Genomic DNA, 26,169 nt, shown 5'->3' on the forward strand with positions numbered 1-26,169 from the left:
GTATGTGTGTGTGTGTGTGTGTGTGTGTGTGTGTGTGTGTGTGTGTGTGTGTGAACTTGACATAAACTACACTCATCTGGAAAGGGGGAATCTCAAATTATAAAAGGCTTCCCTCCACCAGACTGCCTGTGAGGCATGTTCTTGGTGAATAACTAAGCTTCCTGTGGGTGCTGTCACTCTGGGGCTGGTGATCTCGGGTTGCTTGAGAAAGCAGGCTGAGGAAGGCGTGGCTTCTGCTTCCATTCCTGTCACCAGGTTCCTGTGGCCCTGCTTGAGTCCCTACCTCAGCCTCCTTTAATGACAGACTGTGATCAGGGACCTTTTCCTTCTCAAGTTGTCTTCAGTCATGCCGGTTTTTTATCACAGCAATGGAAAGAAAAGTAGGGCACACATTAGTGCAATCTGTCGCAGCAGCACACTAAAGGAAAACGGTGTTTCGTAAATTGAGACGCCAATAACTCAACCATGAAATAAGCGGTACACACTGCCCAAGGGCCTCCCCGAGGCTAACAAATGCCAGTGAGAACATGGACAGCACGTCAAGGCTGAAGGTTTTTCATATGCTTTATTTCTGAGAACACCTCTGTGAATGAAGAAATAAAAGCTTCATTCTGAGCTATTTTTTTCCACTGGCATATGTTAGCCGGTGGTGTGACAAATGAAAAAAAAATCAGCATTCCATTCACATTTAAGGAATCAAGTGCCCCGAGATTTGAATAACTTGCAAACTCATGGAGACATTCAGCAAGTGTAGCCAGAATATGTCCAATGATGCTTTCTGGACACCTGGTCACTGACCGACCACTAGGTCAACCCTCCTCAATTAAAGCTGTGTGCGGATCGCTGGGTGTCAGAGTCAAACACTAAGACATGTGCATCCTTGCCTTGACTCAGGAAATCAGCTCAGGTACTTTGGCTTCCTGATTCTAGAAGAGAGGCCAAAAGTCACAGCACACAAAGTCGGAAGGCTTCTGATGACATCCCACCAAATCGGGGTAAGAACATCTGTCGGGTTTGGACTGACCTGCTGGACTCTGACACTGTAATATGAGCTCTCCTGAGTCCACAATTCCAGTCCCTGCAAGTTCTGTTCATAGCAATTAAGCCTCTGAAAAACCCCATACGTGTAAGGCTAGAAAGGACATTAAAAATTAATATATTAAACGCTTCGAAGTTGAGTCTTAAGAAGACCACGGGATGTGGTGAGGAGCAAGCCAAGTATAAGCACCATTTCTAGAAGGAAGCAAAGACTATTTGTTCCCATTTCCTGACTATCAAAGACGCAGAGTCTAGACATATAAAGCTATCTTCCCTCGAAGCTTGCCACCCTGGCTTAACAGCCAATGTAGCGTCAGAATTAAAGAGCTATTTTCTGATTCTCTGCCAGGGTATATTTTAAGACAGGAATTTTTAACTCCTTTGATTAGACTAGCCTGTAATAGCCACTGAGAATAAATCAACATACACTTGCTCCTGTGGGCTTAATCAGAAAAGCCTGGCAACATGTAATATGCAGTTTGCTTTGAGGCAGGGTAGTAACAATTAGACAAATCAGAAATATGAGCGTATCCTGTTTTAGTGGAGGAAAAAGACTCATAGATTCTATTATTAAATAATTTCAATCAATTTTTTTCCTATGAAAATAGTATATATTCATTGTAAATCCTGTAACAAAGAAATACAAAAACTTGCTCACAGACCTACCCCTCAAAGCTAATCACTTTTAAACATTTTATGTATTTCCTTTCAGAAATTTAATATAAAACATTTTTGACATACAGTATTAAATGCCTGTATAAGCTTTCAAAGCTAATTTTAACATAAAAGTTTTCATATTATTATAAAATGCTCACAAGAAACCTAAATGGTGGCAAACAGAAAAAAAATGTTGTGATAAAAACAGTAAGTGCCACCTCTCTCAACGGCTGCTCGGCGTTGAGACTAAGCTCAGACCCTTCTACAGAACCACCCAAGTATTTATCCACACTCGTATCCAAGCACGCTCCTACCCAAATCGTTTTCACTTCTATGAGAGTAACAAACCCATCTTCCCACATTTTTAGCATGATCCATTTTCTGTTTTGTTTTTAGTGTCTCAGATTTTTTTTTTTAAATATGTGTAGCTCAGGCTGGACTCGTCTAAACTTGGAATCCTTAGAACACCCCGAGTACTGGAATTACAAATCTGTACTATTACTCCTAGCTCTAGAATGACATCATTTATTAGCATTCTGTTGGAGTGAAATGATTATTATAATTAGAACCAGAAATCAAAGAAGGGAACCTATAAATTCTTTTTTTTAGGAAATCAGACCCCCAAGATTTTCTAAGTTAAAATCTCTTACGGAATTGCATGTGTTAGTAATGTTAAAAAAATAAGATTAGGATCTCAATTTTCATCCTCCCCATTTGTGTTATGATTTACAGTTTCTGCTGGTTCATGTGTCTTACCTTGGAAAGATGACTTATGGAAGGCAGTAACAGTAACAGAGGGGGCTACAGCAAGAGGAAGTAAAGGAAAGGACGGTGACAATGTGTCCATTAATTACTCAACAGCACTGACTCCAAACAGTAGTCGAGGGATTACACTCTACCACACCCTCAACAATGTCTGAAATTCTCTGAGCAGTGTGCATTAACTGTCTCCTCCACTAAACCCCTATTTCCCCAAATAAGAGATTCACACTGAATATCTACCAGGCACCTGGAAAAAAAAAAATCAACCTCATTTGAGAGCTCCATAATTTAATGCCTCCCCTCCTTATATAGATGAAAACTCTGCTACCTAGAAAATTTGGGGAAGTATTTATGATTCATTTTATATGCACGTTTACTCTGTGTGCTAACCTAAGAAAAGAATTTGGCAAAAAATGTCCAAACTTTGAGTGATAACTAAGCCTCATATAAAACTATATAAACTAACTACTTCTTCATAAACTAACTACTGCTTCATCAGAACGGTATGGGCTTGTACATAAATATGTACTTCATTTAAATCCACCCAAAGCAGGACAGGGTGGAACAAGCCTGTCATCCTAAACTACTGACTCAGCTGAAGAAAGGAGGATTCCTTGAGCTCAGAAGCTCAAGCCCAAGCTAGGCATCCTGATGAGACCTGATCACAAAAACAAAACAAAACAACACAAACAAAAAAAACCCAAAAGGAAAAAGAAATGCAAAGCTACCAAAAGAATTCCGGGGTTGATAGAAAAATATAAAATGGGATGACAGCTGAGACGACCAGCTTTGCTTCCCATTTCAATAACTGCTATCAAGTTAAACTGTACACTTGGTTTGATTTTCATACTTCTATTCAATTTTTTTTCATTTTATCCTCAACGGGATGTACTTACTTCTATCTACATGACTGATCCATTAAATCCTTGGCCTTATAAAGTTGGGAGCATCTAGCTATACACACTACATACTACACACAACACACACACACACACACACACACACACACACACACACACACACAGAAATCACTTAAGTGGGGGAAAAGTCCACTTACCTCTGCTGATATCCATTGCGTATAACTCTCTCAGTCCCAAGTCATTAAGAGATTTTGTCAAGTCCAGGGGCTCCTGCGCCTGATAATCCTTCAACAGCACTGTATGCAGTGGATCAAACTCACATTTACTGCATATAATGGGAACAAGATCTTGAAGCGGTGCATGGGGACTAACTCTCACTATGGTCTTCTGCGTTTTCTTAAAGTTGATCACTACTCTCACAGTTTTCTGAAATGTAAATTAAAGCCACAGTTACAACATAATTTATTAACTAATACAAAATTTCCACAAAGGCATCTAGAATGTTGTCTAGAATAAATGACCACCACAAGTCTCTGTTCTGTAACCTGTGAATTAAATCATTACACCACAGGTTATTTATTAAAACAAACTCTGCAATGCTATCCAGTGTTATGTATTACTCAAAGCTTCATATTACTTCAGCAAATAGTTCTTTCCATTCTTTTCTTCTTCTGGTGTAAAATTTTCTTTATCATTAATACTATTTCCTAATTTTAAAACAAATTCTTAGAAAAGAAAAATTACAGTTTTTGTTTTGTTTTGATTTTTTTAATGGTCCTGGAGATTGAACTTAAGGTGTTGGGGAATAATCTTTTTGAACACTGTGAAGATGTGTCATTCTGATTGGTTCACTAAAAAGCTGAAGGGCCAATAGCTAGGTAGAGATTTCAGACACACAGGATGCTGGGAAGAAGAAGGGGAAGTCACCAGCCAGGCAGAAACAGTATGAACATACAGAGTAAAGATAATAAAGCAATGAGGCAGAAAGTAAATTAATAGAAATGGGTTAATTTAGGTTATAAGAGCTAGTTAGAAACAAGCCTAAGCTATTGACGAAGCGTTCATAATTAATAAAACATAATAGTACAGAATATCAATATCTCCATGTGGTTATTTGGGAGCAGGCTTGCGGGAAGAAAAGTCCTCCAATATTAAAGTTTTATTCATGGTAGACAGGTGCTCGACTACTAAGCTATACTCCTGATCCTTTTTCCATTTTCATATTGTTACAGAGCGTCACTAAGTCCCGGATGGACTTGAACTCAATATATAGCCAAGGTATGTCTTGAATTTGTGATCCTCCTATTATAGCCTACTAAGTTTCTGGGATTACAGCCATGCACCAGGCCTAGCTCAATTTGTTTTTATAATATTAAATTAAATTCAAAATTCTTTTAAGGTTTCTATATTGTTTATTTATTTTTGTTTGTTTGTTTGTTTGTTTTGAGACAGGGTTTCTCTCTCTAACCCTGTCTGTCCTAGAACTTGCTCTGTAGACCATACTGGCTTTGAATTCAGAGATCTGCCTGCCTCTGCCTCCCAAGTGCTGGAATTAAAGGTGTGTGCCACTACTGCCCAGCTAAAATTCTTGAGAGTAAAATATTAAGCAGATTTAAATCCAACAAGAACAAAGGCTCATATGTAGTATTACTAGTATTTTTATATTGTGTCTTAAAGTATTTATTTTCAAATTATCAAATACACACAATAACAATTCTATGTTTTATGTTGTCCTTTATTTAAGGAATGCTTATCTTATAAAAGCCTGTCAATAGCAGCATGAAAAAAAAAGTATTTAGAAAACTACTATCCTTCTAACAGGATCAATCAGATCAATCATACTAAGAGATTAGCATCATGCCAATCACATGGTCAGTTATCAGTAAGTGAATACTACTTATTGTCATTGATGTTTGTTGTTTATATTATTATTGCCCCAGTTAACTTTAACATAATAGTACAGAATATCAAAATCATCCTTACTTAGACGTAATACTAATAATTCCAAAATTATTTACACACTTTCAAGTGTTTCCTAATTTTGATGTAACTGGATTAACCACATTAAAAATGGAACTCTGCAATAGGTAGCTACAGTAAATGAAATCTACAGTTTTCAGATCCTCAATGATGTTAATTCACAAAACTAAAATCCTGTATGTAACTGAGGGGCTCCTGAGATTGACAATCTATTTGCTACATAAATAAAATTGCTACAAAATGGATCAATAGCATGTACATACAGCAGGTAAATTCAGACCTAGACAGAAGACAGACCACTGTTTTATTAATATTTAACATTAAATCAATTATTATTTTCTATCAATGTTTTATCATGAAATCTGTCAACATTTTTAGTAAATGCTTATAAACAATATGAAGACAATGTAAGAATGTATGTATTCAAGTCAGTGCACAAAATTCTATATATATTACAAAGTAAAAAAAATGTTATGTTCGTAACTCAGAAGTATTTTTTGAAGTCATCAAAATGGACATCAACTTACTGGTAGAATGTCTGTCTAGCAAGTAAAACGTCCTGGATTTGGTCAAATACACAAATAAATAAATTAGCATCACTGTGGTTCAAAGTTTCTGGTTAAAATTCACACATTAAAAAAAAAAAAACAAGATTTAAGGATCAGAACAGATGGCTTAGTGGTTAATCATGTGTGCTGTACAATCACGATCCATGTAACGAGCCAGGCAGGATTTCACACATGCCTACAGCCCCAGTATTGTGGGGGTCAGAGACAAGAGAATCAATCGTGATTGCCAACAGAGTAGCTAACAATTAATAGCTCCACATCCAGAGAAAGACCCTGCCTCAAAGGAACAAGGTAGATAGTGATAAAGAAGGACACCCAATGTCCTCTCCTGGCCTCCGTACATCCACCTGGAAATTTACTACACACACATGCACACACACACACAAATATCAAAAAATAAAAATGAGCTACTATATAAAATAATAAACTGTGTTCTAGGTGTATATTGTATTAATGACTTACAAAATACCTAGAAGTCAAATATGATACTAATAAATATTCAGTGGTTTTTAAAATGTCATTTAAATATAAAATATTTCAAAGCATAACTTAAACTATAGCACATGGATTACTGTCAGATCCTGATTAACCAATCCCGTCATTTTCAGAGCACTTGATGTCTAAATCGTTCCCCAATTCTCGTTGACCCAAGAATGAATAACCAGCTGATTAACAAACAAAGTAGTTTAGGAAAATATGATAACCATATTCTAAAAAGCTAGGCCAGAAATCTAATCTTTATTTCACCTATGATGAACCATAACCATTGGCTAAAAAAATTTACTGAATATCTCAGCCATAAGAACATCAAAATCTGTGACAGAATCCTTACCTCTGGGATTATAGGTGCAGGCTTTTTCTTGTCCAGAGATTTTGGCTTTAAAATGACCTTTTCTACCTCCAGCATTCCTATTGGTGTGTTTGGCTTAAATTTGATGAGATTCTCTTCAGCAGACAGTAAATCAATTGTGTGACTTGATGGGTTTAAGTGATACTGTGCGCAGAGGTACACGAGCAAGTCCATCATTGGCTTACTGTAAAACAGGAGGAACAATGTCTTTAGAGTCCAACTCAACCGACTGTGCAACTTGATTGTTTTGAGAATTCTACTCTGGTCCTGTTTGTCTTCAAGACATAAAACAAGGCTACTACGACGTAAGAGTTGCAGGAGCAACTTAAAAATCTCATGATTAGGAAGACAAAATCCTCATAGATTAAAGGCAGTGGTTAGAAGGCTTGAGATCTTAGAGGCTAGTATTGGTTCAACAATTCTCTACATATTTTTATTTGCCAAGTTTTTTACATATAAATTGTAGGAGTCCTTCCTTCCCCAAGAATAGTCACTTGGTTTTTAAGATAGTCCTCAATATTATAACTTGCAGCTTTTAGCTCATGAATTGGCTACATCCCAAAGCTCAAATGGAACAAAATACAATCTTCTGGGTTTTAAAGTATGTGTGTGTGCATGCATGCATATGTGTATGGGTGTGTGTATTATATAGCAGTGAACAAATATATGTGGATCCTCAAACTTACAAAGGGTTCTTGCATTACTCAAAGAATACTTATATTTCCTAGGTTCTGCTGTCATTGTACAAACATTGTTACATGCCTGGTCTGAAAGCTCTAACACTCTAGTTGGCAGACTGGACCATGTGTCAGCAATTATACTTTGTAGTCCACACACAATCTGCCAGAAGCCTAGGCTAGCCTCAACTCACTGTGTACCCACAGTCAGGCCTCAGCCTTGGGATTCTCCTGCCTCAGCTTCTCTAGTGCTAGGACTGCAACTGTGTGCCATTATGCCTACTTTCGATGTTCTGCTTGCTAAATTGAGATTTTTAGGGTGCATCATGCTTGTTGGTACTATAACTTGTTAATATAATGTCTCAGGCTGCTTTTTTGTTATAGTAGCAGATTGAGGTCGATGTGGCCTGTAGATTGTATGGCCTACAAAGCTTAATACTTTTATTATCTGGCCCTTGATATAAAAAGTTGATGGGCCCTTATGTAAAGCAATAGAAGTGAATGTCTGAGTTCATATGAAATAATGGCCCAAAGGAGAATGCAGGACTGATCTCTGTGCGGGAAAAATTTCCACAGGATTCTTGCACTCTCAGCTTGGGATTCAGAGTACTTCTGAGCTTGGGGCTCAGTTTTCTTTTCCAATAACAGAACACTGTGGTCTTGTCTTTGGTAATTGTCAGCCCTTTAGAAACAGGAAATTACAAAATCTTTTGTATCACGTTTTCCTCAAATGCCTGGTGATCCTGAACCATTCACACTTAAGACAAAGGCATGCAGGCATGAGCACGGAAGTCCCGTTTCTTATTTCATGGGCGGAGGTAGAGCTTCGCGGACTTCGCTTAGGGAAATCTGAGAGCGGCCACCCCCTTTGTTTTGGGGAAAACGTAAATGCCAGCAAAAATGATTTTCCAGTTATTCAACTAGAACCCAGCTACTAGCTTTCAGGAAGCCTGACAGGGAAATGAGGCGAGGAAACTCACCATTGAGCTTTCCATGTCAAATTCAGTATACCTGCTCAATACAGTGCCTCACCCGTGTCCAAACTGCAGCTCCAGGGCTGTGACCTCTTTGACTTAGTCTAGAGAAACAGTCTCCTAGAGGAGAGCTGAAGGGCCAGCTGTCACCATGTGGACCTTAGGTGACATACCACTACTTTCCCTAGATTTTCAAAACATCCCCTATATTTTGCTTGGTTTCATCCCCAGGACATTCCAATCTCTAAGCATTGAAGAGCTATACCTCTCTCCCCAACGCGCCAACCTGTGGACTGAACCCAGGGCCTTACGCTACACCCATCTCACAAGAGGTATAGCTTTAATGGCACCCTTTGCCCCCCGCCCCATGTACAAGCAGCATTCCAGCGTGCAATAAATGACTAAATCAGTAAATGACTGCACACTGCAGTGTGCAAAGCCTGGATTTAGAGAGATAATAAACAAAAAAGAATACACAGACTCTTATTCCTAAGTGCTGGGGATGGGGAGGATATGAGGGAATGTTTTTTAATTGGAAAATGGCATTAGAATAGAGAATTGGAGAGAATCGGTGAGCTGGGGAAATTTCACATTTCAGCTCTACCTGGAATGACAAGGCTTGTCCAAGGCCCTGGATGCAGAATATTAAAAAAAGACAGTTATAATCTAACAGTGTTTTTAAAGGCTTCTCTGGGAAAGACCTGAGATTTGACACAGTGAGAATTAAAAGGCTGTGAGAACAGTTAGAGGGCTATAGCAAAAACTTACACGGGTCACTTAACATATACCTGTAAAGCTAGAATGTTGTCAGTCTGGAGGCCTGGACTAAATACTGAGGGAATAGAGGAGAAAACTGAGGGGAGAATACGACACTTGGGAAATTACATCAAGTCACTAAGGGGACTGCAGATTCCTTGGGAATTTTGATAGGGGCTCTGGCCATTTTGACCCAGACCGAATCTAGGATCCATGCACACCTAGACGTGGTCACCTCTCTCAAAGGACCCCGGCTTAGCAATTTTCATTCCCGGGAACTGAATGGAGGCACAGAATGAAGGTAACGCTGATACATGAGGACTTCAGAGGACCAGCCAATGGCCATTTCCTCCTGGGCAATTCTGCTCCAAGAGCAATGTTACACACACACACACACACACACACAGAGAGAGAGAGAGAGAGAGAGAGAGAGAGAGAGAGAGAGAGAGAGAGAGAGAGAGAGAGAGAGAGAGAGAGAGAGAGCAAGCAAAACATCCCAAGATCCATGTGCAGTGACTGATTTACGGGTTAAACCTCTGCTGAAGGGAGAGGCACATGCTTCAGGAAAAGATATGTACTGAACACTTCAGCAAATTTGTGAGGCAGCCTTGTTTTATATAAAGCTGTGCCACCAACAGTAAAGAGGGCTAGAATCTTTTCCAAATATACCTTCAGACCAGTTTGAATGGTTAAAATACATAAGAGAAGTCTCGGCATTTGACAATAAGACACCTCAGCCTTTCCCTCCACCACAAGGGTAGGAATCACAGTCTAGCTTGGGCATACAGGAGCCAAGACACTCTCAGGGAGGACTCAAACTCTGAAGGAGGACAGACTCACTAGTCACATACTGCTCCCATAGAAAATAAAGTCAGCACTTAGATCTAGATGAGAATTCTCTACCTGGGGGCCAAAGTACTTTTGCCAAAGACGACGGTTTTGACTTAGGAATAATTGTCCTGCTCTGATGTGACTGACAGCAGTTAGGAAGCAAGTTTGGCCATGGGTTATAACAGAGAAAGTGCCATTTTCCTGTAGCTCAAGGCAGGAGCATCTGAGACCCAAAGAAAATTAGTAAAGCAGTTAAGGAGCACAGGTCCTGAATTACCACTGCCTCACTGATATGTGCATTGGCCTCCTCTCCCCTTATCTCCAGACCACTGTGAATTCTGACTTACCACAATACCCAGTTGCAATGTTACTATTATTAATGTTCCTATATTATTATTAATACTTACAGACATTTACATAATTATTTCCTGGAAGGCTTATTTTAAAAATTTTAAAACAGCTAATGTAAAAAAATTTCTTTGAAAACTCTCTTTGACATGAAAAAAATCTCTGTGAGACTTCCAAGTTTTTTTTAATAAACAAATAATCACCTTTTGAACCTTTAGTTCATGTCTATTATTTTATTTGAGCTCTTGTCTACCATTAAAGCTATTTCCACACTATAAATGAAACAAAGGAAGTTTAGGAAATCGTATTATACACAGCAGCTATAGCAATCACTTGGACTGGAATCTTCTCACTTTCCAATCCAGAGTTTCCAGCTACGTTTTAGCATCCTCGTGATTCCAGGCAGTGTCCACAGTGGTGAAATGGATGGTGTAGAACAGGCCATCTGCTTGGTGCTATAATTTTACCGTATAGATCAAAGACTTCATCAAATCCTTCCTAAATCCTCTGGGACCCTTTCTGTATCTGGGACACAGAGTAGTAGTAATCTTAACCTGGTTTTGATAACGGATGGTTAGAGTTTCTATTTCTGTATTTTAAAGATGCAGCTAGAGATCAAAAGATACAGGTCACGACGCAATAAAGGGCTCCAAGAACAGCAAGACGTGCAAGATGGGACGGGGCAAGTGAGGTTCCAAGCCTCCCAGTGTTTAAACAAGGCCATTTGCCAACAGGGTGCCTAGGTAACTTTTCATTCAATCGGGGAGAGCTGAGAGCAAAGGGGTGCTTGCTCCGAGTAACAACGAGGATAAAGGGCGCTACCAGGAACACCCCAGAAAATGCGAACACGTGACAATCAGTGAATAGACGCTTTTCCAGCAACAGAAGAATAAATAAGATTCTTCCTGTACCTTTTCAATCTGCCCCAGTCTCGAACAATGTATATTATACAATTTCAACAAATCCTCAAAACTGCTTTGAGTTGAATTGTGTCTCTGCCTTCCGAATGCACACCAACAACTGAGTATGATCTATGCTGTGTTCGCCCTTCCAGATCCAAACATATTCAGAGGATGAAAGAATGCTAACTATTGTGCATCCAAGATGGCGAACACAGCTCATCATGGTGTTAGGAATGGCTAACTGTGCCAGAGAGACTAGGAGACTAACACAACCAGCAAGGTCTGAAGACAGCTAATGTTGGAATAGGTCACTGCTAAACTGGGAAGTGATTTCATATCAAACACTAAAAACAGAGGAATACAAAGGCTTTTTTTTTTCCTTTGTAAACCATCATTTTATGCTGTGGTTTACCTGGTCATTTACCTTTAATGCCATTTCCAGAGTAAATTATAAATAATTGCCTTCAATTTAAAAAAGAAAAACCATGGCTAGGTAGTGGTGGCACACACTGTTAATCCCAGCACTTGGGAGGCAGAGGCAGGCAGATCTCTGTTAGTTCGAGGCCAGCCTGGTCTACAGAATGAGTTCCAGTACAGCCAGGACTGTTACACAGGGAAACTCTGTCTTGAAGGGAAAAAAAGAAAGAGAGAAGAGGTGGGGGAGCTCGAGACTGACCCGGTGATTTAAGAAGAAACCTATCGCAACTTCAAGGTGCATTCTAGAGTTAAAGAAACTGAGGCAGGAGGGCTGAAGTTCAAAGCCAACCTGGGCTAGAGATCAAGGTCCCGTCTCAACACTAAGAACACACATACACAAACTATCACACCCAAATAGAAACAATCTAACAACCAAAAAAGAATATACCCACTAAATATAAACACACACACACACACACACACCATTGTGTTATGGTTTGTCTTTGTTGAAACATCAGAGTGTATCCTGGAGTACATTTCTCATACTCAAAGTCCTGCAAGTACTACATTGATTCTTGGAGGAGATGTTACGCTTTCTTCAAAGGTGAGGTGAAAAGGTCACAAAATAGTCGCTGTTTGTCCAAGTGTACACACTAAGTCTCCTAGAAGTAGGAATAGCAACTGGAGAAGAAGACCAAAGCGAGGCAGAAAAGCAGAGAAACCGGGAATTCATCAGAAACTAAATGAAGTAGTGCAGAGAGACTTCCTCCAAAACAGCCCAGCTCTCAACATGGCGACGACCTAGGGAAATTTACAGACAAGGACCAGGGTCAGTCACTGCATGGAAAATAACTAAAAAGGAACAGAGAGGGGATGAAATTCTCAATGTGCTGGCTAGTTTTACGTCAACTGGACACAAGCTAAAGTCACCAGAGAGGAGGGAATGTCAATTTAAAAAATGCCTATAAGCTCCGGCTGTAGGCAAGCCTGTGAGGCAGTTTCTTAACTAGTGATGGATGGGGGAGGGCCCATCCCATTGTGGGTGGGGCCAGCCCTGGGCTGGTGGTCCTGGGTTCTATAAGAAAGGAGGCTGAACAAGCCATGAGGAGCAAGCCAGTAAGCAGCACTCCTCCATGGCCTCTGCTCTTGACTCCAGGCTCCTGCCCTGCTTGAATTCCTGTCCTGACTTCCTTCAGGGATGAACAGTGATTGGGACGTGTAAGCCAAACCCACCCTTTACTCTTCAAGTTGTTTCTGGTCACGGTGTTCCATCATCACAGCAAGAGGAACCCTACCCCGGGCACTGAGCAAACCAGCCTGGAAGAATTCTTGTGGGTTTTTTGTTGTTGTTTCACTTGTTCTTTTGAGATAGGGTCTTACTTAAAAGTTGCTACTTAGTTCAAGATGACTTTGAACTTCTCATCCTCCTGTCTCTGGTTCCCAGGTGCTGACTATACACCTGGCTTCATTTAACAGTTTTCAAATTAAAAAACAAAACATAAAAATGTGAACTTCTGAATTCTGGAATCCATACTTGGTTTTAACATAAACTGATTCACAATGGTGTAGCCTGCCCTTTTTATCAGTCTATTTCCTTCCAATAGGTGGCACTCTACTCCATGTAAATGCTCTCAGTTGGCTGCTGACCTGCCCTGTACCAGTCAGAACTGCTCTCAGGGATCCTGGACAAAGTATCAATAGGCCACATGTTTTATGTAAAATCTCTCTGGTCCTTTAACACAAAAACCCCAGAGAGGTCAGCTGATGTTTTTGAGGTCACACAGTAAGCCATGATGCTAAGTCTAATTTCTAGCAGGGTTTTCTACTTTGAAGTTCGGTGCGGCCTCTTTTTTTTCATAAGATTTTGTAAGATGTTTTCCCCCTTTTTGCAGTTACAAAGATATGACACGGCAAGTCTTCCCATTAGCTAACACTTTTAATAAATAGAATATACTTTACTATTTGGACATCTTTTGTGCTTATTAACACCTTTTAAAATAATGGCTCATCAGGACCTGGAACTGTTAAGACAGCTTTAATCACACTCTTAGTATCCCTCACATCACACTCCTATGGTGCTCCAAATTACACTGGGAAAAGTCCCATACTGCACTCTAAAATATCTAGAAAAGTAGCTCAAAAATTATCACAGAATCATACAAAGATAACTCAAAACCACACAGTGCCTTTCTACCATCGACATTTCAAATAATCACGAGTCCTCTAACTGAAAGGCTTGTAAAAGTGACCACACACCATTAGCTCTTGGGTGGTAAGACTATTAGAAGCGAGCTGCTACATTAAAACCTGATAGCAAATAAATCCCAACTTGCAAAACTTGAACCCTAAACAAAATTTTTAAAAAATTAGAGACCGTTCCTTTTAGGGCATTCCTACCATGATCTCTACTTGGAGAGAGTGGCTCAGTAGTTAAGACTGTTCTTCTAGGGGACCCAAGTTTGGTTCCCCAGATTCAGAGGATCTGGCACTTCCTTCTGGCCTCCACATGCACCTGTGCTCACATGCACATGCAGGAGCTCGTGTACGTACACACACACACACACACACACACACTCACGGGTTAAAGGCAAAAAGCATCTTTGCTTTTTCTTTTTTTAAGATAAATATATAGAAAGCATAGGATGAAACAATATCCTCTTACTGCATGAAGAATCAAGAGGGTGGAAGTGTGATGAGGCAGCTGATTCTGGGATATCAGGAAGTTTCTGTATCAAGTGTCATCTGAGCCCACATAAGCTAACTGGAGAAACTGTCAGCTGGCAAGTCCTACAGAGGGTTGGGGGTGGTGTTTATAAAGGTACTGAGGTTTCAAAAAAAAAAATATCTGTCGAAGAACAAAGAGTCATGTGGTAAAGCTTAAGATATATAAAAGAGGGTAGGGAAGAAAAAGCTTACTTAATTTCAGGGGAGAAATAAACATATTCCAATCTCCGCACTTGGTAGTCTGGACTTTCTTGATTTAGTATTGAATTGCCATTGTTGCACAGACTGAGAGGTCCTTCAGTCCCAGAAGTCTGTGTGCGGAGCAGTAAAGGGAGACAGGCTAGGTGAAGGGAATCAGCCCCCTATAGAAGAGACCTTGAGGGTACCGCTCAGTGATACAGGACTTACCTGATGCTGGTGTCTCCCCATCATCTCCCCACCACTAAGAATAGAGCCAATCCGTGCCAAGCAGTGATAGTATTTCATGTAATCCTAGCAATATGTGAGGTGTTATTTAATCCTAACAGTTCAGGCACAAGACATTTTCATAGATAAGCAAATGTCGCCAATCAGTAATGGCTGGGCTCGGACACACACAAAGGTTGATGGATGGAAAATTACTCAGGTTTTAGGAATGGAGAAGCCAAAGAGCTGGAAGGCAAAAGGTGTGAAAAGTTCTACGGTCCCAGTAAGAACACACGTCGCAAAAATGATTCAGAACCTTTAAGTCATATATGAAGAAAACTCAGATCCAAGGAAAATGAAGAAGACAGAGCATCATAAAATCAGTCATAAATTAGACTAAGAAGGAAAGGGGGAACAAACTGAAGTCAAGAAAAAGAAAGTAGAAAACCTAGACATTTAAAAGACTGCTCAAGGAGGCCTACCATCTCAGCAATGGGGCAGTTTAAACACAATGAGATCCCACAGCAGCTCTCAGGACAGAGGACTCAGGATGTAGCTTCCCAGAGTGACTGTGCCAAATACAAGGTCAGTGGGCAAGACCATGGTTCAAAACCAAGTCTAAGGAGCTGGCATAATAAGAGCAGATCCCAAACAGAAAAGACCACAATCCAGTGTGATTACTGGGATGTGTCAGAAGAAAGGCATGCCGGTAATGAAGTGTGCCGGTGATGAAACCAACCTTACCTGTATGCCTTAGAGAAAAGCAGGAAAACTGAGGTTTTCCTGTTGCCGATGGGCTCTACTGCCTAAGCTACATCAATAACCAACGCTGTTTTATGGCATCAATGCTATGACGTCAGAGTACTGATTTGATGGTCATTGCAACTTCCTTCCCAGAAGAGTGCAGGATAGGTAGAAACCCACCAAGGATAGTCACAAGGATAGCCACTTCATAAATAGGGTTCAATGAAGAAACAAGAAGCCCTAAAACTATCTTCACTACAAAAACAAATAAGACTAAGACTTAAGACTATAAGACATAATTAAGAATTACTTCCTAAGGCTGAATTTATTTTCATCCATTTTTTACAATGTTATAGTGTGACATAAGATTTTGATTAATCTAGCCGGGCAGCGGTGGTGCACGCCTTTAATCCCAGCACTCGGGAGGCAGAGCTAGGCGGATCTCTGTGAGTTCGAGGCCAGCCTGGGCTACCAAGTGAGTTCCAGGAAAGGCGCAAAGCTACACAGAGAAACCCTGTCTCGAAAAACCAAAAAAAAAAAAAAAAAAAAAAAAAGAAAAGAAAAAAAAAAAAAGATTTTGATTAATCTAAAGTTGTGGTTATTCTGAACGAGAGTGTTACAGAAAGCCATCTTATTAGAATGTAATGACCAACACAATGCTTACTTCTTTGGCCACATACGCACACACTCATGTATGTTGAATATCAATGCTTCTGATTCTAACACATGTAAAAAGTGACTGAGATCAAAGATATAGTTCATGTAACTTTCCACTTCCGGACAAAATGGAAAATTACAAGTGGCTTTGTTCCATCTTCCCATTTTTTTTTTAAGTATTCAAAATCACTAGCCTCCTAAACTGGATCTTTGTTCCTTGCTAGTTTTAGTTTGATTTTCTATTTCTACTTGATGCACGCACGTTTATGGAATTAAATCAGTGAACTGAAAAAAAATCCCTAATGGTGCATATAGAGCTATTTGGGTAAGTAAGAAAATGCTACATTTTAAGCCAATTAACTCTTACATCAGAGCAGCAGCCTGAGGGGAAACAAGAAGGGAAGGAGAGAGGGAAGGGCAGCCTGGGCTGCAGGCTCTGGCTTTGGAGCCTTGACTTGCAAACAGAGTATTAGGACAGGGTTACTTCTAACATCTATCAATAAAGAATGATCCTAACATCTATCAATAAAGAGATATGTAAAAATTCCAAATCTTCATCACTGAACTGAGCTGGTAGAATACATAGTGTAGTGGGTAGCCATTCCAGCCTTGATCTGGAAGTTCCAACCCCCCACTGAGGCTTCAGTAACTGTCACAAGGCGGGGCCAAGAGAGTACAATGAAGACCCAGAGATCTGCAGGCTCTCTTGGTTCCTGGACCCAGGATGCTGGATTTAGACCGAGCAGGGTTCTCCAGAGAACACCGCTGGACTGTACCACGTCCTTCCCAGACTCTGTACACTATCCATTCACTTGTAAGTTACCCTACAAAATAAACCTCCCTTTTAACTACATGGAGTGGCCTTAATAATTTCACCAATAACATAGCCTTGATATTAAAACTCCATGAGAGATTTACTATGTTAGCACTTGCTTTAAAGACATAAGTAACAATTGAATGATGTATTTTGTCAGAGAACAAAAAAGAAGACCTGTGTCACAGGAGCTTCAATGGTGGCAGAATAAAGTAGGGGCCTGGTATTTTAGCCGCTGCAGCTTACCTGCCATGAACAGTAGTAGATTTGAGAATATCTCCAGGCAGGACCACTGTGAGTTCAATGTCTTTATCGATCATATTTTCATCTTGCTCCATGATGACAGCAGCCGATTCTATAGGCTCCCCCGCAGAAGGGACACCCATGCCCTTTGTCTCGGCAGGAGGAAGTGGTGCCTTCGCTTTTGATTTCCTCCTAGAATAAAAAGAAAACCGAGAAAATAAAATTACCTTTTTTTTTTTTTTTTTTTTTTTTGGTTTCTCGAGATAGGGTTTCTCTGTGTAGCTTTGCGCCTTTCCTGGAACTCACTTGGTAGCCCAGGCTGGCCTCGAAATCACAGAGATCTAACTGGCTCTCCTTCCTGAGTGCTGGGATTAAAGGCATGAGCCACCACCACCCAGCGAGAAAATAAAATATCTTAAAAGAAGCTTTCTAGTATTACCTAATTTTATAAAAACCCCAAACCTAAGTTTAGGTTATTCTCACATCCAGGAAAATTGTAATTCGTTAATTAAAAGGCATGAAATATGAATAGCCAATGAACACATGAAAAATGTTCATCACTAGCCATCTGATAACCAATCTAAAAGGACACTGAGATCCCATCTCATCCTACTCAGAATGGACATTAAGAAAAAAATAACAATAAATGATGCTAAGAATCACAGAAAAAGGAGCCCTTACAAACACTAAGTAGGACTGTAAACTAGTCAAACCACTTTGAAAATCTGTATGAGGGTTCTGGGGAAAAAACAAAACAGATGGACTGTCTGATCCAGCATGCCATTCCCAGGTATTCACTCAAAGGACTTTTAGACAACATATCATAGAGATCCTTCTTCAAGGATAGTCACTGCACCACTATTCACAAGGGCCACACTGTGCAACCACCTTAGGTGTCCATCAACAGGAATGCATAAAGAAAGCAGGTATATATACACACAACAGCATTTTATTCAGCAATAGACTGGAATTGTGTCACTTTCAATAAGACTGATATGCAACTGAAGATTTTAATAGTAAGTGAATTCTGACTCAGAGAGAGAAATAATACATACTTTCACCCATTTGTAGACCCTAGCTTTTATATAGATATACAAAATCATTTCTGTGTGTATGACCTAAAAGTAGAAACAACCGTCTATGTGAATGAAGTTGACTACTAGGAGATTGGGAAAGAGAGTAGAGAAAGGGATATGGGGGCCACGAGAGAATGGCATTGTATGTATGTATGCACAAAAATGTCCTTATGAAACCCAGAGCTATTTATGTATAATGAATAGACACATTTTTAAAAAAACACAATAAAATCTATATCGGCCTTCATCTGCTTCAGTCAATGTTCATTTCTATCAAATCAAGTATACCGTTTCTCTTCTTTGATGTGGTAACATTAACAGTGTCTCAGGATGGACGACTACACTAGACACTTCACAATGACTCCCGAGTCTGCTGTTCTTTTCACACCATGTGCTCCACTTCTCTACCCAGATAAACCTTATCCATCCATTATAGTCTAGCTTAGTTTACCCTCCCTTCCCAAGAGCATACACAGAACTTCTTTCTTTGAACTGATGCAGCATATGCAACTGAATCTCTAAATCTAGTGGCTTTTTTCCCCCTATTTTTCCCTGATTACCGGATCATTCCTCTGATTTTATAAGACCATGAAAGAAGAGAAAAGGCTGTGAGTGGCTCTATTTTCTACTGCTTCCTCCTGGCATGGAACAATGAACTGTCTCACTGTAAGACACTCATCTGGGCATGGCTCTTACCCAGTGGGCATTTTCAGGCAAGTTTAACTGAGGCAGCAAAGATCCACCCTGAATGTAGGCCCCACCTACCAGAAGGCTAGGGTTCAGCCTGCATAGAAAGGAGAAAGGGAGGGAACACTGGCCCTCAGCACTGCCCTAGAATCCTAATAGCACAACGTCCTTGTCATGGTAGAACACACTGACAAACGGGAAGCCAAAAGACACTCTGCCTTGCTTCTGTCAGACACTTTGTGGCAATGGTAAAAACCACAAAGTAACTTACCTAACCTTGTGGTTCACACTTTGTAGCCTATGGAAGGCTTGGGAGCTGCAGCCAAGAGAAGCCCAAAAAACGCTATGAGCGGCACTGAATGGGCCATTCAGAACTTCTGAAGACCAGAATGCCTGCAGAAATACAGGCAGGAAAGGGCAGGCTCTGGAGAGGTTTCTGAGATGAACAGGACTCTATCAGGAACTGGGTTAGAGGCCACTCCTGTCGTGTTCTCCAAAGAGTCTGGCTGCATTCTAACACTTGAGGCGGAAAGCAATGGACTGCATTATTCAGCAGAGCAAATTTCAAGGCAGCAAAACATTCAGACTGTGGTCTAGTATTTCCTCAATCTATCCATTGAGGTTTATATGAGACTTGCAGCAGAAATGAAAAAAGTGTGCAGTCTAGCAAGGAAAGGAACTGGAGTATGGTGAAAGATGCAGACAAGATTGAAGGAGATAAAATAGCACTAAGATGAATTAGTGTCATTAAAGAGAAATGTTGTGTTCTTTACTGGGTAACAGGAAAGATGTCCGGAGGGCAAGACTCCACCTATGGAAGGCACCAACTTTTAGAAATGCAAATTCATTTGAAGAGAGAGATCCAGAATTGAAAATACCAGGGACAGCCTCCCCTATTGAAGGGACTCCCTGCTTATAAACAATTCCGTAGGAAAAGTTATTTCCCTAGTTTTGCCTGCCACAGAATACAAAAGCCAAAAGAGCTCTGGAAGAGGAGTCCAGACCGTATCTTGCATTGGCAGCAGAACTGGGGACCATCAGCCAGAAGGTGCTGGTTTTAGAGGCACGTGAAATGCAAAAATTATGGGATCACAGCGGCTTACACCATGGTTGCAGGAGGCCCCTGAGACCAGGCAAAGGTAGGTTCCCTGCTTTGAAGGTTCCCTGCTTTGAAATACTGTTGTATGCCACTGTGAAGATGATGCCTAAGCTGCAGTCAAGAACCCTATTATGTTGGGAACGTCAGAACCATTGAATGTCCACTAAGGAATGTAGCATGAATCTTAAAAGTTCTTATTAATAAAATCAAACCCGGCGTCAGTTATTGGGGTGAAATGCTGGAAGATCAGAGAGACAGAACAAGCCACAGCTAACCTCACCTGGCCAACTTCTCAGCTGGTCTTGTTTCTTCAGACTGGAAGCCTCTGTGTCCTCATATTCGAATGGGTCTCAGCTGAATTGCTGCTCAAAAGCCTGAAGCTTAACCAGCTTTTTAAAAGCTTAACCAGCCAAATGCTGCTAGTTTCTGGTCCTCATGCCTTATATACCTTTCTGCTTTCTACCACCACTCCCTGGGATTAAAGGCTTGCTTTCTAAGATTAAAGGCGTGATGAGTCACCATGCCTGGCTGTATCCTTGAACACATGGATTTCTGTCTCTGGAATGCTAGGATTAAAGGCGTGTGCTACCACTGCCTATCCTCTATGTTTAATATTGTGGCTGTTCTGTCTCTGACCCCAGATAAGCTTATTAGCATGCACAATATTTGGGGGAATACAATACCACAAAGGAAAGCTGCAGTCTAAGTGAGAAGCTATGGATGCTGTAGATGGCAGAACTGAAGGACCTGGTCCGGCCAAGTCAGCGTCAGCTCCAAGGATACCATCACAAGCCCCATACCTGGACATGAAGCTGGGGACTGGATGTTTTATCTGCTTAGTTTCCTAGTGATTTTGTACAACTTTCCTTTCTTTACCTCTATTCCTCCTGTTTGGAATGTGTGTATTTATACTATCCCATTGTATATTGGAAGAAGTGATAATGTAGCTTTAAAAAGGTTTTCGTTTATAAGGTATCACAATTAAGAAATTACCTTGGGTCTCATAAGACACATTGGACTTTTGGACAATGCTAGAACTATTAATATTTTGGGATTCTTACAGATGAACTAAATGTCTTTGTGTTATGAGATGGCCATGAGCCTTTGAAGACCATGAGTGTGGGGCTATGGCTTAAAAAGTATGATTGTCAAACTGACAAGGGATAGACGTTAATATTCACAATTAACATGGATAGATTTAAAATCACCTAGGAGGAATCACTTCTTGGTGTTTGGGCTAAAACTAAGATCAAGTGTAGCATTACCTAAGAGACAGACCTGTGGGTAGGCCTGTGAAAGTGCTTCCTTCCAGAAAGGTTTACCTGAGGGAGGAAGACCCATCCTTCTATGGGGGTGCCATCCCAAGGGCTGGGAGCATAAACCAAAGAAAAGAAGTAAAGCAAGAAGAGCTGGAGCCTGCAAGATCACCTCCTTCTCCTGACTGCCCAAGATGCCACAGCCATGATGGACTAGACTTTCTTCCGTTGCTTTTGCTAGGGATTTTGTCACAAGAAGAAGAGTGACAAATAGTTACTTCATAAATTACAAATTGGGGGGCTGGAGAGATGGCTCAGCGGTTAAGAGCACCGACTGCTCTTCCAGAGATCCTGAGTTCAATTCCCAGCACCCACATGGTGGCTCACAACTATCTGTAATGAGATCTGGCGCCCTCTTCTGTGTACATAATAAATAAATAAATCTTTAAAAAAAAAAGAAAAATATTTTTTAAAAAATTTACAAATTGGCTCCAATTAAATTTCACAACTAATTATACTAATGAATACTTTCAGTGTCAAGAGGACAATGAGGCCACTTGGAAAAAGAAACAGTAGACATCTGGAAAACAATTCCTACAGAAACAAAAGGTCTTTAAAAAAATAAAATGTGGGCCGGGCGGTGGTGGCGCACGCCTTTAATCCCAGCACTCGGGAGGCAGAGCCAGGCGGATCTCTGTGAGTTCGAGGCCAGCCTGGGCTACCAAGTGAGTCCCAGGAAAGGCGCAAAGCTACACAGAGAAACCCTGTCTCGAAAAATTAAAAAAAAAAAAAAAAAATAAAAAAAAAATAAAATGTGAAAAAAAGAACTGTAACTAATGATATATTTTTTAATATTTAAATAAAATTAACTTTAAAAGTTTGAAATGGCTCCAAGATGAAGGGCACTGGCTGCTCTTCCAAAGGACCCAAGACTGATTTCCAGCATTCACATGGCAGCTAGCAACCATCTGTAACTCTGGTTCCAGGAGATGTGACACACTTTTCTGGTCTCTGTGCATGCAGCAGGCATGCACAAGGTACATGTGCAGCAAAACATTTTACATATAAAATAATTTTTTAAAAACATTGCTTTGGAAGAAAGAATACTATTCATTTCTTTTCAGGAAAAATATAAATTTTAGCCGGGCGGTGGTGGCGCACGCCTTTAATCCCAGCACTCGGGAGGCAGAGCCAGGCGGATCTCTGTGAGTTCGAGGCCAGCCTGGGCTACCAAGTGAGTTCCAGGAAAAGGCGCAAAGCTACACAGAGAAACCCTGTCTCGAAAAAACCAAAAAAAAAAAAAATATATATATATAAATTTTAATCCCACATTTCCTGAGAAAATATAAGAACCACACGAGATAAATATACCATTCTCCAACTCAGTGTTTTCAAATTTTAGAACTTATTAATCCAAGCATCTTTAAGCACTACAGTAAAAAGACAGAAGTAGTTCTTTATACACTAAGTTATTTAAAGAACTAGTCTTTAACTTTTAGCCATATAATCAGATTTATGTTATATTTAGGGAAGGCTTCTTTTCTAATTTGCAACAAAATTAAATTTTAAAACGGTTACAATATATTTTTTATTCTATAAAGAAAAACACTATCCTGTTCTATATATTAATATGTAGAAACTGACTACTCATATATAATGAACATTATTTCTATAACAGACAATTTCAGTACCCTATTCAAATAAGCACAAGAGAACTCAAGATGAATGATTCAAATATGACTTTCTAAGGGCATGGCCCACAGGGCTGATGAACATACAAAATTACCATAAAGTCTGATGAAGGGTCAAAGCTACCTGCACAGAGTTCTGCCCACAGTCACCACAAGACAATCTAACTTTCCTGAGAAGCAAAAGGTTGTTAAGTATAAGAAATATGAATGCACCAAATATGGGTGAAGAAATCTAAATATATAAGAAATAACTTTAAATTATATTTCTGGCAGAGAAAACAAATAGAGCCACAAAGGAAAAATAGTACTTCTTAGAATTGAACACTGTGATAAAAATTTTACAAAGAGAAAGGAGATCAGCGGCACAGCTGAAAAATGTAAGAGGATTCAATCAAATGGCTTAGTGCAAAGATATGCTTAGGTCAATAACCTACTTACACATAAGCAAAAACTGATCAGAAGTCATAGTGATCAAAAATTCTGCTGGGGATGTCTTTCTGTGTGCTGTGAATGTGTATTGCTCTAATTTTGTTGATAAATATTATACTGATTGGCCAGTAGCCAGGCAGGAAGTATAGCATATTTGGTATAAGCAGAGAGGAGAATTCTGAGAACAGGAAGGCTGAGTCAGGAGTCGCCAGCCAGTCATAGAGGAAGCAAGATGTGAACGCAGAACTGAGAAAAGGTACCAAGCCATGTGGCTAAACATAAATATGAATTATGGGTTAGTTTAAATGTAAGAGCTAGTCAGCGGTAGGCTTGAGCAGTTTTAATTAATGTGAGCCTCTGTGTGTCCAAGAAGCTGCAGGACTGGCGGGTGAAAGAGATTTGTCCTGACCACGGGCCAGGTGGGACACAGGAAAACTTCAGCTACAAAATTCCTTTTATAATAGTAGAAAAATGGCCGGGCGGTGGTGGCCCACGCCTTTAATCCTAGCACTCGGGAGGCAGAGGCAGGCGGATCTCTGTGAGTTCAAGGCCAGCCTGGTCTCCAAAGTGAGTTCCCGGAAAGGCGCAAAGCTACAAAAAGAAACGCTGTCTCGAAAAAAAAAAAAAAAATAGTAGAAAAATGAATTAGAAAAGACTCCAAGTTTCCCCACTTTTGTGAATTACATGTCTTGAAGTTCTCTGGAACTCAAAATCTCCTTTCTTAATAATCTAATCCCCAAAGCCTCTGTCAGCACTACATTACAAACAGCTCAAAGCTCACCCCAACCAACGCCCTGTGTTGATTTCCTGGTGTTTGTTGCTACTGCCCTCCTCACTTCCGTGTCTTTTTCTATCTACCACCCTTCAGGACCTAGAGAAGTAAAACTTCCTGAACAGGCTCTCCCCTGGTTACTGGCCCCACCAATACATACATTCTCACAGTTTTGACACTGTGTGAGAATGCTGTCTTGCATCCTAAGGTAGTTGGAGTCTGTGATGAAACTCCATCTCTAATTACTGCCATAAGTCAATTAGAGACCAATCCACAGGCTAATGGAAAGTGCTGTCTACGTCTACGTAGAACTGCTACAAAGAATTATCTCAAATCTCCTTTTATTGCCGTAAAGAACAAAGCATTTGTCTCATTTTTTGAACTAAACATGGAAGTACCTGGGAGACTAAGGCTTGATAATCCAAAAAGGAAAGTGTAAAGACACACAACCCAAAGGCCACCAAGTAGACGGTTAACTCTGAAGATCAGAGCAAGGACCACAGCTGGAAATGGGTGAGTGGCGTGGGGAGGAGGCTCAAAGCGAGCTTCTGAGAGCAGAGAAAGTGACTCAGTCCCCGAAGGCAAAGTAGGACTTCCTAGGTAGAGCATGTCCTGCCAGTTAGAATTGGCTGCGAATGTGAGCCATTCACAAAGTGAGGGTGTGTCTCTCCAGTTCACTTACTCCATCCGCCATAGTCTAATCTAGTGAGCAGAATACCAGGAGAAGACCTGGGTTTGGCCTGAATCTTAAATAGCTTCAACACTTTAACTTACACGACCTTTCATTTTTCAGCAGAAGATTTCAAACACTTTTTGTTTAACCTATTGACTCCTCCTGGTGTCGATGTTTTGATGTCATGATATGAATCAGCAAGACAAGTGGACATTACTCAAGCCAAGTAAACAGAGTCAAACATAAATTATAGGTTATCTAAATGCAGAAAATTCTAGTAATAGAGAGGGAGAAGAGGAAGATAGGGAGGGAAAGGGGAGAGAGAAGACAGAGGGACATAAGTACTTAATAACTACTGCCTACGAATATGAGTCTTTATTACCATTTATCTTGTGTGGCACACATATGCAAGCATGTGTGCATGTGTGAGTGTAGATGCAGGTGCATACAGAGACCCAAGGTTGATGGCAGGAATATTCCTCCATCACTCTCCCACATTATTATTGAGGCAGTACCTCTCAATCAAATGCAGAGTTCACAGCCACAGCTCATCTTTATAGCCAACTTGTTCTCGGGATCCCTGCCTCTCTGCTTTCTGGAGCTGGGATTTACAGGCAAGCCACCACGCCTGCTCAGCATTTCATTTATGATTCTGGGGACCTGAACCCCAACCTTTAAGTGTAACCAGCAGGTACTTTAATTGCTGAGTATCTCCCCAGGCCCTAGTTTCCAGTAGTGTATTGAAATCATAGTTTCATAGCTGAAGAGATGGTATGGCAGTTAAGAGCATAGGTTGCTCTTGCAGAGAACCTGAGTTGGGTTCCCATCCATGTCTGGCATCTCACAACCACATTAACTCCAGCTCCAGGGCATCAGGCCATCTCTTCTTCCTTGCTCTATGGGCACCTGAACTCATGTAAACACACTCATATACATAATTCAAAAATGACAAACATAAATCCTAAAGTGATAGTTACTGTCACTGAAACCCCACATCCTATTGGCTGACCGATTTTGATGCTCAGGATCAAATACACCACCCTGAGCAATTAGAAAAGTGCTCCATCGTTGAGTTGATTCCCAGCTGTACCCCACACCTTTTAAGAAGAATACTGAAGAATTTTCACAGCAGCTCTTCCTTACCAGTGTCATAGAGTGCAGTTACCTGTGCCCATTCAAAGGGGCTGCTACCCTTGGCAAATCTCAGTGTTAAGAGGTACGAAAGAGAAGAAATATGAAAACATATCTGAGACAAAAAAAATCCCCCAGATTAGATGA

At 40.4% G+C, this 26,169-nt stretch overlaps 1 protein-coding gene across 4 annotated transcripts in view; it reads right to left on the bottom strand.

Moving 5' to 3' along the window:
• The window catches only part of Cobll1 (cordon-bleu WH2 repeat protein like 1), a 158,195-nt gene that overhangs the window by 40,735 nt on the left and 91,291 nt on the right, over positions 1 to 26,169 (bottom strand). For 2 of the 4 annotated variants that reach the window (XM_037204838.1, XM_028858665.2), the window contains exons 3-6: positions 17,212 to 17,400; positions 6,699 to 6,900; positions 3,515 to 3,743; positions 2,452 to 2,496 (exon numbers count right to left, since the gene is read on the bottom strand). In XM_037204838.1, coding sequence (XP_037060733.1) covers positions 2,452 to 2,496; positions 3,515 to 3,743; positions 6,699 to 6,900; positions 17,212 to 17,400 — 665 coding nt within the window. The remainder of the gene's footprint in view (positions 1 to 2,451; positions 2,497 to 3,514; positions 3,744 to 6,698; positions 6,901 to 17,211; positions 17,401 to 26,169) is intronic. The other 2 variants (XM_028859297.2, XM_028859902.2) reach the window with 1 other exon arrangement.

The sequence above is a fragment of the Peromyscus leucopus genome, chromosome 4 (genome assembly GCF_004664715.2).
Source record: "Peromyscus leucopus breed LL Stock chromosome 4, UCI_PerLeu_2.1, whole genome shotgun sequence".
Lineage (NCBI taxonomy): Eukaryota > Metazoa > Chordata > Mammalia > Rodentia > Cricetidae > Peromyscus > Peromyscus leucopus.